Below are 14,486 nucleotides of genomic sequence, written 5' to 3'. Positions count from 1 at the left end.
TGCACCAAACAAAAAACAGCAAAAGAATTTTTTTTACTGCGAAATGTCACCTTTCCAACGAGCATAAATCTGAAATTGTTTGATCGATACTTTACGAGAAATCTATCAGTGCAGCCATCTACCGAAAAAGTAATGGATTTCTTTTTCCCCAAACTAATATATAAACATAAAATATGAAAAAACGTAGAAGTGAAGGACGAATTTGATTTCATTTAAGAGCTCTTGGGTAAGCAAATGAACTAAGGAGAAGTACTTGTGCATGACAATATCTTATGTATGGATTGAACTGGTTTATAAGCCATCAAACACCCACTTAATTCAATATTAATTCTTAAGATTACTTCACATTAAATTTGCATCACCGGTAGTTATTATGGTGAGCTGCCTTAAATTTATAAACATTTGAATATTTTTACTGTGATATAGCTTTAGTAGCAGCTAGTCATTGTTCACATTTCATACATATTCATATCTATTTACATAAACTATTTTTATAGAAAAAATTTATTTTAATATTCAAATCTGTTAAGCGGCTTTGAAAGGGATTCGCTTATTGTAATTCGGTAATTTTAACTATCTTCGAGATAGCGATTTGCAACGTAGGGGTACTTATCAGGCGCTCTGTGTTCGATATTATTCATTTTATTATTATAGCACTATGGTTCCTCATTTTGATTTCAATTATTCAACGTTATTACGAATGCGAAGGAGCGAAAAAGCCATACACACCCTCGATTCTAGTGATATCACATGTAAGCATACACAGAGGTTATAGTCTCTTTAATTGTAGGTGTGTTAGGTGTGACTGATAAAAGAGACCATCCTTGAACACAATATTCAGATAATTTCTTCTTACATGTTTATGTTAAGCTTTGAATTCCTCTACCTCATATAAATTATAAATTTTTAGTAATAACATTTTGAAAGTTATGATTTTCAATGACTGTGAATATCTTTCGTGGCCGATCATGGTAATCTGCAATATTGATTTGTGTTTAAGTTTTTTTTCTTCTTTTTATTCTAAATTTTCGCTTACATGGAAAATATCAAGCAATTAATGGATGGAACACACGAACGAACAAACATTCGAACCTACGAAAATAGCTAAATGGACGTAAACGTGTTCATTAGTCAAAAGTGCTTAGCAACTATTGCATATTATTGACTGTTAAGAAGAAATGAACATTTTGGGAAAGTGGTATAAATGCACATTTTGTGTTCATTATAGAAAACGTGGTAGATCTGATGAATTGTGTAACAGTTTCCACCAAAATTATATATCAATAATGTAATTACTTGATCAAGACGAAGACCGGAATTTATTTGACCATGTTTGTCCGCCTTTGTGTCTGTTTTCATTACGATTAATGTCGTAAGAGGCATAAAAGTTAGTTTGCTGAAGTCACACGATTATGATGACGGGAAGGCGAGGAAGAAGAAGCGGAAACAATTCATTTTTAATTACTCCTTTTATGCATTCGTTAAGCTGATATTTTTCCCTTTTCTCAGTTTACAATTTTGAAATTATGACTTAATTTAATTTTTAAAACCATCTATATTGCCTTAAGAGCTTACCCGTAATTATCAAAAATCCACGTATATACCGTTTTGGTTTACCTATTACGTGTATATCTAATAAATAAACAATGCTCGCCTTACAAGGAAATTGCATATTCGAGCCTTATGTGTCGAATAATTTATTGTCATTTTCAAAAGATGACGATTTTCGAAATTGAGTTCTCCAAGTAATATCTTTTATTATCTATCTTTAAATATTTTTGTGTTTTAAGTCATTGTCAATCACCAATCTCTGTTTTAATTATTATTATTTTTTTTTTATTTGGTTTGAATTACTGAGGTGTATACAAGTAAAACCTTTTTTGCGAGAAATGCTACCTCTCTTATTTAATTTTGAAGGAATTGCGGCGAGTTATGAAAATTTGAAGCGCAAAGGCCACAGAGTTCGAGCTAGGAGAACCATTAACTTAAACATCAAAGCTGGATATTTATGACATCAAGGTTATATGGAAATCAGTTGGATGCAGTGCATTATGGATATAAATTTAATATAATTTTACGTTATTTAGAAACTTTTAAGTTTGCATAACATTTCGACTATATTCTTTATTCCTTAATGATTCCTAAAGTCGGCAAAAGGAAGAAATTTTCATATGAATCGAAATTTTTATCTATTATGATATAATATAGGAAATTTGTGTGAAAACGTAACAAAAAAAGTTTTCATTTTTCGCTGGAAGTTCATCTATATGTATTATTATATGATTAAATCGCACAACTGGTCTAAATCGTCCCCTATGTGCCTATACGAAAGACGTGACCTAGTAAATTGACTTTGCTAGGTTACACGTTAGTTTAATAATTCGGAAGTGCAAAAAGAGTTCATAGCGTGATCTTTTGCCTTTTCCCGATCGCCCTGGTCAGCTGACTTTGAAAGAGACCTGTGAAAATCGCTTAATTTCATTTTTTGCACAGATTTCTCAGTGTTGGCATAATTATTTTACGACAAGAATGGAAAAAAGTTATCGATCAAAATCAAATATATTTATATTAGTAAAATTCATTCAAAACGATGAATAAAACGCCACGAACTTCTTCCTTGATCCAAGTCGGCTAGGGTAATATAAATTTCGTACATTATAAAGTTTTTTTCCTTTGCTATTTACTGACATATCCATACAAAACAAATGCATATTATCCCATACGCATTACAATGCGTACGCAGAAACTAGCGGGCTTACAATATATATAAGTCAAGTGCACTGAATATGGGGCATTTAATGTATTTAAAATTTAAATGTACACTTTTTTACGCCACTTCTTTTAACATCAATTTTTTGGCTTCCTGCTGTTTCGACTATTAAAAATGACCTCTCCGCACATTTATTAATGAAGCTCAAAGAAGCAAAAAACAAAGCCTTTCTACACTTATGTATATATGTATGCGAACAATTAATGTTTTTATCAAATACGAGAAATTTGATTTGCCCCCATATTGCACATGCACGCACAGTAAGATAGTGATTTAAATTTACATGTGTTGATATATTTCTTTTACTGTGTCCTAACAAACACTCATCAATTTGTTTCATTACAAAACATTAAATTATTTGTGTTAAGTGCCTACGTGAGAGGTTGCTACCTGTTATATTCACCGACACTGATTTATGATCTCAGTTTTACTACCGTCCTGTGTGGATAGACGGACTACTATAAAATGAATACCGTCCGTACCAAGTTATTTGAATTATTTGCTCCTCTTAAAAACATAAACACGTAAAAAAAATTTTTGTTTTTTCTTTCAAAAACAATTAAAATAAATGAAAACAAAAATGTAGTGTAAAAGAGTTTTGATTGACCCTGTAACTATAATAAGTTCATATCTTCTTAATCTCAAGTTGCTTGAATGCGAAAAAATGGAACATTGTATCGTGGAGATTCTTCCAGTATTCATAGTATACACACATTTCTTTCAAATCGAGAGAATCGACCTTTTTAACTTATTTTCACGTTCTCTTGTCAGGGAATCATTTATAAATTAGGTTACTCATTATTGAAAATAGTTTATAGAAAATATTTTATATAAACACACATTTCTTTCTTTGCTGCTCTGTAAAATAACTGTTTCCGAATAATAACTGCACCCGAATCCTCATCACATACTTTCTAAGAGCAACTAGCCGTTAAGTCCATGGCATTTACAATTATTTAACATTGATTACTTTTAAAAACCGTAACTTATCATCTTCATACTCAGTACCGGAGGTTGAGGGGGGTATATTTCTTTTGTCAAAAAGTTTGCAACGTCCAGAAGAAAGCTTCAGAGACCACACAAAGTATATATATAATCATGTCAGTCTGTTCGTCTGCATTAATGTCAGTTGTAAACATATTGTTGGCCGCAAAAAGGAAGCTATGGGCTTCAAAATTGGCAGAAATATTGCGAGTTCTTTCGCGCAGATTATTATTGAAAATGGGCCAAATCGGTTGAAGGACACGCCTGCATCACTTAAAATGAAAATCCCTCTTTTTTCAAGAGAAATAAAAGATTGGTTTTTTGATCATTCCTCGTAAACTACCGCAGATAAATACGCATAAATTTGAACACATATTTTATGGGCAATGCTGTAGCCCTGTATAAAACTGGAAACAATTTACCACGCCTACCCAATATTATATTATATCAAAACTTAATCTTTCTTTCTTCTCAGTTCTCAGTTTCAAATTTGGCGTGCACCTAAGGATGTCCGCCTGTTCATCTGCCGAAAAAAAATTTGGAAGTGACCTCAACTTTTCAACGGACGCACCTAAAACACCCATACGCCAATGCGACAATCACTTTTACTTTGAAAATGGAAAGATGAGCCGTGCGCAGACCATGTTATAGAACATGAAAACGTAGTTTTCATACTTTTTTTGCCTTTTGTAAGATAATTGTGATGGGTATAAGACATTTGGAAACGACCAAATATAATTTTCTTCCTTGTTAAATATTAAATATATTGAGGTTTGGATCTTGCTAAGGTTTTACGTAATCAAGTTGGTTAAGCCCGTCATGAACCTTTGAATAATGAATATTCAGTACTTTATTTGTTCGTTTGTTAATGCTTCCTTTTAAATGCGCTAAGTAGCTAAATTTAATCAATACACATTGCTGCCAAGCATGATTGGCTTCAAAGTTCTTCAAAGGGCTGATTAAATATTATATAGTATTCATGTCATTTATTTTTTCTCCCTATAAAAAAAAGAGAAATCTTAATGTCTTCAACATTAAATATTATAGATCAGTGGGTGGTCTATGACAACAACAAATTCTTAAACGAATCTTTCGTCTATATTAAAAAGTAAGAGATTTTGCGTTAATTACGTTAACGGATTTGAAAAATGGGATAATGCCAACCAAGTTCAGTGAGCTCCGTGTGCCGTTATAATTTCTGCAAGCATTACATAATTTGTTGCCTTTACGCAAAACACTAGTAAACCCATGTATTGTTCTTTTATTCGATATTGTTTGCTAGATCGAAAGACACAGACTTACACATAGATTGTAATAATTTATGGTATTGTAGGAAAATATATCTCAACAACTAAAATGCACAAAGTTAGCTTGCAGTCTCATGTTTGTTTTTTATTGAACGACTCAATGAATGGACGAATTTTTTACTGATGTGAAGTTAGCCCACTGTAGCTAGCCCACATTTTAGTGAAGTGAAGTTAGCCGACTGTAGCTAGCCCACATTTTTGTCTTCGCTAAAATGCGGGATAACTTCACACTTGGGTAACCACCTTTGCTAAGGTAATTCATAACTGAACACTACAAAATCATTAGAAAAACTAAATAAAAATAGAAATACAAACATAAATGAAATAAGAAATTATACAGAAATGTTATAAAAAACTAAAAAAAAAAGTTTTTTCTTGTATTTACTATATAGTGCATGTGTAGTGTTGACGAAAAGTTGCAATATATAAAGTGTGAATAAAAAACTTTTAAGAAATATTACATGTGTAGTTTTTTGATATGTCTTAAAGGAGTCTAAAATCTATCAGAAAACTCTAACTTCATTACGCTGGATAGGGGAAATCACCTCGAAATTCGCTAAAAACCGGTCCGCTCCGTATATACAAGACCGTAAAGGCAAAATGTTGCAATAATGTTGCTAATCAAATGTTCGAACTTATACACATAATGTGTTCGCTTTTCACGACATATCAAAAACCTCTAGTCTAAAAATGGTTATAACACGATTTTAACAGTGCATTCTTTCAGTGTTTGTAACGTAATTTTGCATGAGATTTACTGACAATAACTAAGCATTTTTGGTTTTGCGTTCGTAATTAGCGGCTTAGTATGTTTTATGTGTGCACGTTTGCTAAGTTTATTCAATTTTAATACTTATTTTACTTTATTGTTATTCATTTCGCAACTAATTGTAACTTAGCAAAAACATTTTTAGCGAAGACACGACCCATAAAATGTGCGTTATCTTGGGCGGCTATCTTCACTTCAGTAATTTTTTGCGTTTCGTTTATAAAACAAGCGAAGTTGAAGCCACTGATATAAAAACCTTAGGTGTGGATTGCGTACATGCGTTGAAGATAATGACAGAAAACTAAAGCAACATTTGTGAAGTTAAAGAAACAAAACCATTTATATTTAATTTAGGCCAAATCAAGACTATCCAGAAATAGATCCACTAAACCACTATCTGGGCGCAGTGCTTGATCACTTAAATAGAATTTTTTCCTAAAATATAATGTGCTTATGAATTCATATTTTAAAAATTAATTAAAACAAGTAAGAAAATTATGTTCAGTCTTGAGCTTTTATACCCAACGCTATAATTTCAAAAAAAAACGAAAAAATCTAAATTTTCATATACTATAATATTGGACGGGGGCACGTTTCACACTTTTTGTTACATAGACGTGTTGTAGGCGTGCTCTTTGAAAAGTTTGCCTCATTCTATCAATCTCTTGTAAGCTTGTAGGCGATATCCTCATTTTTGCGTACGGTAGATTGTTTACCAGACATACTATGCCAATACTCGGACGAGCAGATGGACAGTTTAGCGGACATGATTATGTGCATTTCGGATTTGAAAGTGGCCAAGAATTTATATACTTTATGAGGTTTTTGAAGCTTACTTCTGTGCATTATAAAGATATTGAGAAGAAAATTAAATTTTGATCCATTACATTGTTGGTTAGGCATTGTCAATTTTTAATATTTTTGTATAGGCAGTACAGAATCACCCACAAAATATATGGTCAAATTTTCGTACATTTATCTGCTACAGTTTTTGAGGAATACTGAGGTGTTTTCAGTTTACGTGGTGGTGCGGGCGTGTCTTTCGACCGATTTGGAATGCCAGCGTGCGTGCAAGAACTTCCAATGTTTTTATCAAATTTGAAGTCGATAGCTTCACTTTTGCAGTTAGGAGAATGTTCAGACATTACGTAGACGGACAAAGGGACAGACGATGATACTCACTTCCATTCAGAATTTTATGCTGGTCAAACATATATATACTTTGCGGGGTCCTTACGCTTTGTTTTGGGCGTTGCAAACGGTTTGACAAAATAAATACACCCCCACCCTTCAGTAACGGGTATAAAAGATTATTTGAATTTGCGTACGGTAAATAGAGAACTTTGGATGAAAAATAGTGACAAAGTAATTGAATGTGTATAACAGCTTTATAAGCGCAATAATTTTACATCTTGAAACTATTATTATTATATTATATAATCAGAAAAAAGCTCCTTAAAAAGTATTTCTAAAGAAAACGTACATTATCACCATTAATGCTACGTTTAAATTTTTCATTTTAGTTGTTTACAATTGGAACGAACAATGTCAACCATGTGGCCAATCACTCTACAAGTATCTCGGCAACGACAAAAGGTGCTACCAGACTTAAAGCCAATCCTCCGGTATTATTAAATCGTATAAATATAAATCTGCTGGTAAATCTGATCATCAAAATAAAAACATTTTGTACATTTTTTTACTTTCTGTTGGCAGTTCTCCCTCATGACACTCTTATTTGGTGTTTGTTCAAATTCTTAAAATGCATACTTTATTTCCAAAATCCGTCTCTTACACACTGAAAAATTAAACTTCATATATATATATATATATATATATATATATATGTATATGAGTGTGATGTGTGAGCATATATATGCATCCATTTTTGTTATTATTATTTTCAATCAGCTGACGTAAATATCGTAAATAATAGATGAACCTAATGATGTTGAATGAAAATTTGTTAAATGCAGTTTATTTTCCCCAAGTTTAACATACGTACAATACTATAAGACAGCAATATGAAGATAATATAGATAAGAAGATAGTATGAGATATTAAAAAATTTTGCATTATCGTTTATAAATGATATCATTTTCATGTGATTGCTGAAAAAAGCATTAGAATGTGGGTAAGTTTTTGCTTCATTTTCCTCACGTTTGCTCTAATAAAAGCTTGAGAAAATACACATACAGGCAGCTTTTATATTATAAATAATATTTTGACTTAAATAGTCATTAAATATGCGACTATTATGTATTGTTTATTATAAATGTTACATCATATAATATTAGTCTGATATCGACAACAAACTTCAATAGAGTTTATTAATCTTTTAATAAGCGTCCCATTTGCACGGTGGGCTTATCTTATAAAACTTTCAGAACATAGTATGCTAATTCAAAAGAAAATAAAATATTGTGTCTTCAATCTGTAAGCTGTAAATTGGTTCATGTACTCGATAATAACATTTGAGGATTTCATAAAAGCGTATGATCCTTACTGGAAAAGAAAATCTATAATTCTCTTCTTTTCTCGATCAAAATGAACTATTTCTGGCGCATCTGACTAAATTAACTAAATTGAAAAAAGAAAAATATTAAATTCGGGACCGATCATTAAGTAGCCTGCGCCCTTTCGACTAGTTCATTATTTATTTTCGCGTTGAACTGCCAAAGCTTATATACCTGTTTAACTTCTTATTTTTCATGGGAGCCCCAACAGAGAATACAAAATATACAAAATGTATAAATATACATATATGCGCAAACATCAAATAATGTCAACTACAATAACAATTCTAGTACAAGGGAACGCCATTGTCTGCTGCAAGAACGACAACCCGAATCATAGAAATTCGCGTAAATGACCGTATGATTGACAATAACGTCGCCGTTACAGTAGCGATAATATCCTAAATAATATCCGTAGTACTACATCGTCGGCAGTGTTAAATGTTAAATCATCCCTTAGATTTTTGGCAATCAATTTGCAAGCACCGAATATAGTAAATAGCAAACACGCAATGCAAACTTCAAATTTATCTGGACACAATAGCTGGGATTCTGGTCTGGGAATGGAACATTTGGCTGGTGCTTTGAGTCCGTTATGTATAACGGACGCTAATCATGAAATAGTAAAACCAAAACCAAGAAGGTATGTGAAGCATTTACATAGTGCTTTGACTTTACCGAAAGTTCAATATGAATTTAAGTTTCATTTATTTCATTACGATTTAAGCCAATCCGTTCAATCAAACAGCAATTATCGCTTTAGCATATGAGAAAAGATGGAATAACTCACTTCAGCTGTGATATAGGATAGGAATTTCGTATACACATAATTGTTAACTTTCTTAATATTAAGCTTTGTAAAATACTTGCAAGAGTAATCATGATGTGTTGTAAAATGTCCGTTTATCGTATATACTGCTGATCATTACGACCCTGTTAAGAAAACCAGTATTATTGTAAAGCTTTTTGTGTATGTTGTTTATTGCTATAAAGCTAATATTGCGTGCGTTTGGTGCTGTAAAGCTGGTACCGTGTGTGCTTGTTGTTGCAAAATATAGGGTAAATTTATTAAATTTTCGCCCAAAAATAGACAAGAGTATTTTGTGATTTTTTTCAATATTTGTATAAAATACCTAAAGCACACTTTTAATCAATTTACTCGTAATATTTAAAAGAAGCGTGCAAAAGTAAGTCAGAATTTTCGATCTTGCATCATTCCATTATTGTTCTTCTGCAGGAACCAAACGGTCTTCTGAATTGCCTTGCAAATCTTGTTTCGCTCTGTGAGAGGAGATTTCCTTGATAACTTGGCACCATAAGTATATCAATGCACCCTGCCACTTTTAGGGAGGGAAAAAGCAGGAAATACTTATTGAAAAACGAGTAAATTATTTTAACAATACATAATAAAAAGAGTTGAAGCAACTCACAATTGAAATGCAATAAGCCAGTCTCAGATTAGTTATTAGATAAATTATTCAGAGTCTGTACTGAAAAGTAAAACAAGAAACCTATTTAAGATATTTAATTATAATAGAAAAGAGAAGAGTTTTAACTAAAAATTAAAAAAGAAATATTTTTTTTTATGCTACAGGCTCTCGAATAAATTATTGAACTATGTGAAATCAAGCTATGATATGAAAGTCGTTGCGCAGACTTGGAGACGTTCTTCTTCATATTCTTTACCGCTCATAACCAATGATTTGAGTTTTATATCGCTTTTCTAAAAACTTTCTTTGCATTATTTGTAGTCATTCGGTTTTCTTCTCCAAACCGTAAGTGTAACTGCGAAACTAAATGTCTTATAATATATGAAGTTGTTACATATATTTTCGATTTAATCAATATCTTCGGACCATGAATTTCTAAGCATAAAAATATACGTTTAAATTTATTACTTTCTTCGGCTTTTCGATCAGAAGGCTTCATTCCCTCACTCAGTCACTCACTTATTTATTGTTATTTCCCTTTCTCTCCTTTTTTTGTTATTTTTTTTTTTTTTGTTTATAGTTTTAAAGCGTATATCATATACAAAATCTATTCTGGTCAAGGTCAGATTTTAAAAATTACAATTAAACGTTCAGTCAACTGTATACATATGTAGGTGAGTGTGTGAATCAGCCGGTATGCATGGAAGAGCAAGTGCATGGAAAAGAACTTGCGCGACTTGTGTTTTGCTGTTCTTAAATAAATTTGAAAAGCTTCACTTGCTCACGGTTTCTCATGCTTACTAAATTCATGGAACAAGGCAAATGCGTAATTATGGATGGATCATCCCCATTTTCCAATGAGAGCTGCAGCCAGAAATTTTATGTATGTGACTCGTTTATCAAACTCATTCGGTCTTCGCAACCGACAACAATAGACGATAGATACCTAAGCAGGCAGACAGACTTGGCTTAATAAACTTCGAATACTACGTAGATATACAAGTTTTATGGGTTCTGTACAGCTGCAATCTGTAAACGTTTTTGGTTTGGAAGTAAGCATGTGGACGAACGAAATTCATGTATCTTCTCTTTCCTTCGATAATGGACGTAATGAATACCTACAGTTCAGTGAAGAATATTTTTATGTAATATTTCGTCATTTGATGGACGAGTCTGTTAATTTGTTGCTGAATCCTTGATCCATATTATATGCTTTTTATTATTGAGTATCGACTATAGAGAAATGGTATTCTCACGCATACACAGCCAAATATCTACACATATACGAAATATGTACAATTTCTCTACCGCGTAACGAAAAAAAATTATGAGAATATTTGAAATAGTTTTGTAGTCTCCGTAAAAAAACAAAAGGAAAAACAAAAACAAAATGACTCAAATAATTTGGACCAACAGTGTAATAGTCTCATACCAGCGCACACTAATTTCATTGCAGTTAATAATATTTATGGTTTTTGATTAGATTTCTTTCTTGTTGATTATTGTTCTTTTTTACTTTCGATATTTTTGTTTTTTGATTTTTTGTACATTATTTGTTTGTTCATTCGATTTGTTTTTTCGCTGTTTTCTTGTTGTAATTAACTCCAGTAACTAACACCTGCACTTTTAAGGTTTGAAAGTCGAGATATACTGCGCAACAGTCTGTGTGTTCATTTGAGTGTAGTGTAGCATTGTAAATTTTCTAAAATTACGTAAAAAGAGAAGAAAAAAAAAACTGAAATCTTGGACACCATAATGAAATAAAAATAAAAATCCATTGACCAGTATTTGTTCAAGATTTTTGAAGGTATTTCAATTGTCAACATATAGAACTTTTTCATATCATAACTTGAAAATCGAAATTGAAAAAAAAAAGAACACAAAAACAGCAGAAATAGAATAGTTTACGATATGACAGTAAAAATAAATGAAATGTAATAAAGTTTTTGAACCAAAAATCTCATAAATAATACCTTGATAAAAATTTAGTTTCAAAAATGCTAACAATCCTTTACAGTGTATATATGTGAGATATTCAGATTACAGATGTACGCCAATGCTGAGGTCACCAAACTTGCTGCAAAGTTTTATACAATTGAGATAAGCGATAAACAAAAGTTGCTTATATACATATCTATATAGACATGTATGAATACAAATGCATTAAATAACATATAAGAAAATGATGTGAGAGTTAAATATTTAATTGTCAACTTGGCATTTACAGTTCATGAAGCATAAAAACAATTCATTACCACTGGAGGAGGAAGTAGAGTAGAGGGAGTGCGCAACATTGCTTTGAATCTCAAAAAGGGGAAAGTGTGAGAATTAGTCACTGAATAGGTAGCAATACAAAACAAAAGACAATTAGTACCGTGGATTATGGATAATATACCGTTAGGGTCGGAACATTACCAGCCCAACACCTCAAAGGTAAAACAGTTAACAAAAAAGAATAAGTAAATAAGTAAGAAAAAGTACACTTTTTATTAAGAATCATTCGAAGAGTTGAAGAGGTGAGATGGCTATTGGTCGCGCAAACGCACACAACAACTTTAATATTCTCAGAAATTTCATTTAAACTTTTGAATATCAAACGTTATGTCTAGTTTAATATACTTTAATAAAAGCTGCATCTGATTATTTATAGTTATAATTAATCCCATTGTTTCACTTCTTAAGGTTTTTCTTTTTAGTGCAATTAGTCTCATGCACACCCAAACACACATGCATGCGCCCATCCATCTCTTTCTGTTTTCTGCTACATATATTACATATTCATACACCGCCACCAATGTTGCTGAAAATTGAACTTGAAGCTTTCTTATTAACGTTTCATTAATTGAGAAACAAAAAATTTGTTAAAATATATTTTTTTCATTGTTTTCACATTTGCACATAAACGGAGATTCGCGTACACGCATATTTGAACGCATTGTAATGTACTTACTCCCTGACTCTTTTACACGTTATCAATACCTAAAATGCAAACAATGAGGCATCTTTATTTCATTTCCGTTATATTAGAAGCAGACAAAAACAGGTGTAAATACTAAAAATTTGATGTTTTCATTACATACTTAATGCCCTTTTTACGCACATTTTTAAAAGATGAGATTTGATTTAACACGAGTTAAAAAGGTAAAATCTCCTTTTACATGGATCGTTGCGTTTTAACACCAGGTTAATATTCCATGAATTTTTTTCACGAATTTTTGTGATAAAATTTTTTTTTTATGTTTCTAGGAATTTTTTCATTATCACTCCTTACTCCATACATGCATTGTTACTTCACGGTACAATTTTCACAATTCAATTAGATTATGTCGATTATATGCGTATAGGAGTGATATTCCACGAATTATGCATAGAATAAAGACGTAAAATATAAGTCATTTTGTGCAATGTATTTAATGAATTAAAATGTATAAGCACCAAATGAATTCTTAAGTCGACTCTAACAACAATTTTTTAATATTGTTTTGTATGTTTAATATTGTTTATTGCTCACAGATTTCTGACTCTGATCATATCGGTCTTTACGACTTGTACATGCTCGTTCGTTCATCTACGTATTAATATATCGCGTCTTTCGTTTATTGCTAGCTCTTCCACAAACGGATCGACACTCTCATTTTTCAAAGATCTGAGGGCTCATGCGTAATCGCCTCAAGCCAATTTTGCCGATTTCACAAAATTGTATAAAGAATACTGAAATTTTCCATAAGTAGCCTTGAAAACGATATTCACAAATACTTGTATACTCTAATAACAATTTAAAAAAAAAATATAAATAATCCTATAAGAAAAATTCAAAAACTTTTAATTTACTTTAATATATAACTTTTGCAGTATGTAGAGCATGTTTCAAAACTTTAAACTTAATTATGAACTCAGGATTAAATTGTTTCCAATCGGCCTAACAATGCACCTATATTAATGTATAACTATGATCGGTGATTAATATTAGTCCTAAGACGGGCTATATGCTCTTTCTTAAACTTTTTTAACTTTTCTTGCGTAGTTTGATGAGATGATGAGTAATGAGAACCATGAAATTATCATGAACAGACGCACCGCCAATAGTTAAACATAGCTTTGTAGCAATTGCTAACCATTTAAGGTAGCTGATGTCTTGTAAACCTAATCTTACCTTAAACTTTAATTAAATATGTTTTTTTTTCTAATGTATTAAAACTGAAATCTTTCAGTCTCTAAGATGCGAATTGACAACACAATAAATTATTTAATATACTTGGAATGTTACAAAAAACAATTACAAACTAATGTATTAGAATTTTTCTGATTCAAACATCAAATACGAGTAGATCGCCTTAAGTGCCCTCATATTATGTGCGTCTTATCCCTGTGCCAACTAATAATAAAACATATATATGTATATACTTTATACATACTTTAGGAACTACATACATATATTGTTCTGTTCGGAAAGTCATTTCATTTATTTTTGTGTTATGATCTGTGGTTGAATTTCATTAATTTCATCTCTCTGTGATGCCATGAGTTGTTTGCATCAATTAATATCTTCATATTGTCCTCATAAGTTGCAACTGGCATTCCAGACCACGGTATATCTTCGGTATCACGCAACGAAACGAAAAGAAGTAAAATTTTTTAAACCAACTTGGACGTTTTCTTCATAAAAGTTCAATAATTTTTTTCTTTGCTAGAAGAGCATTTGTACCTTCT

At 31.5% G+C, this 14,486-nt stretch overlaps 1 protein-coding gene across 7 annotated transcripts in view; it reads left to right on the top strand.

The window, feature by feature from the left end:
- The window catches only part of LOC119637821 (ankyrin repeat and BTB/POZ domain-containing protein 2), a 51,472-nt gene that overhangs the window by 22,728 nt on the left and 14,258 nt on the right, over positions 1-14,486 (top strand). For 2 of the 7 annotated variants that reach the window (XM_038034165.1, XM_038034163.1), the window contains exon 2: positions 7,354-7,455. The exons of 1 other annotated variant lie outside the window; for it this stretch is intronic. In XM_038034165.1, the coding sequence (XP_037890093.1) occupies positions 7,376-7,455 (80 nt within the window). In that variant the 5' untranslated portion in view covers positions 7,354-7,375. Of the gene's footprint in view, positions 1-7,353; positions 7,489-8,637; positions 8,990-11,366; positions 11,584-14,486 lie in introns of those variants that run through there. 4 more of the 7 variants (XM_038034164.1, XM_038034171.1, XM_038034166.1 and 1 more) reach the window with 4 other exon arrangements.

This window comes from Glossina fuscipes, unplaced genomic scaffold (genome assembly GCF_014805625.2).
Source record: "Glossina fuscipes isolate IAEA_lab_2018 unplaced genomic scaffold, Yale_Gfus_2 61, whole genome shotgun sequence".
Classification (NCBI taxonomy): Eukaryota; Metazoa; Arthropoda; class Insecta; order Diptera; family Glossinidae; genus Glossina; species Glossina fuscipes.
This window is presented reverse-complemented; position numbering and strand designations above follow the sequence as displayed.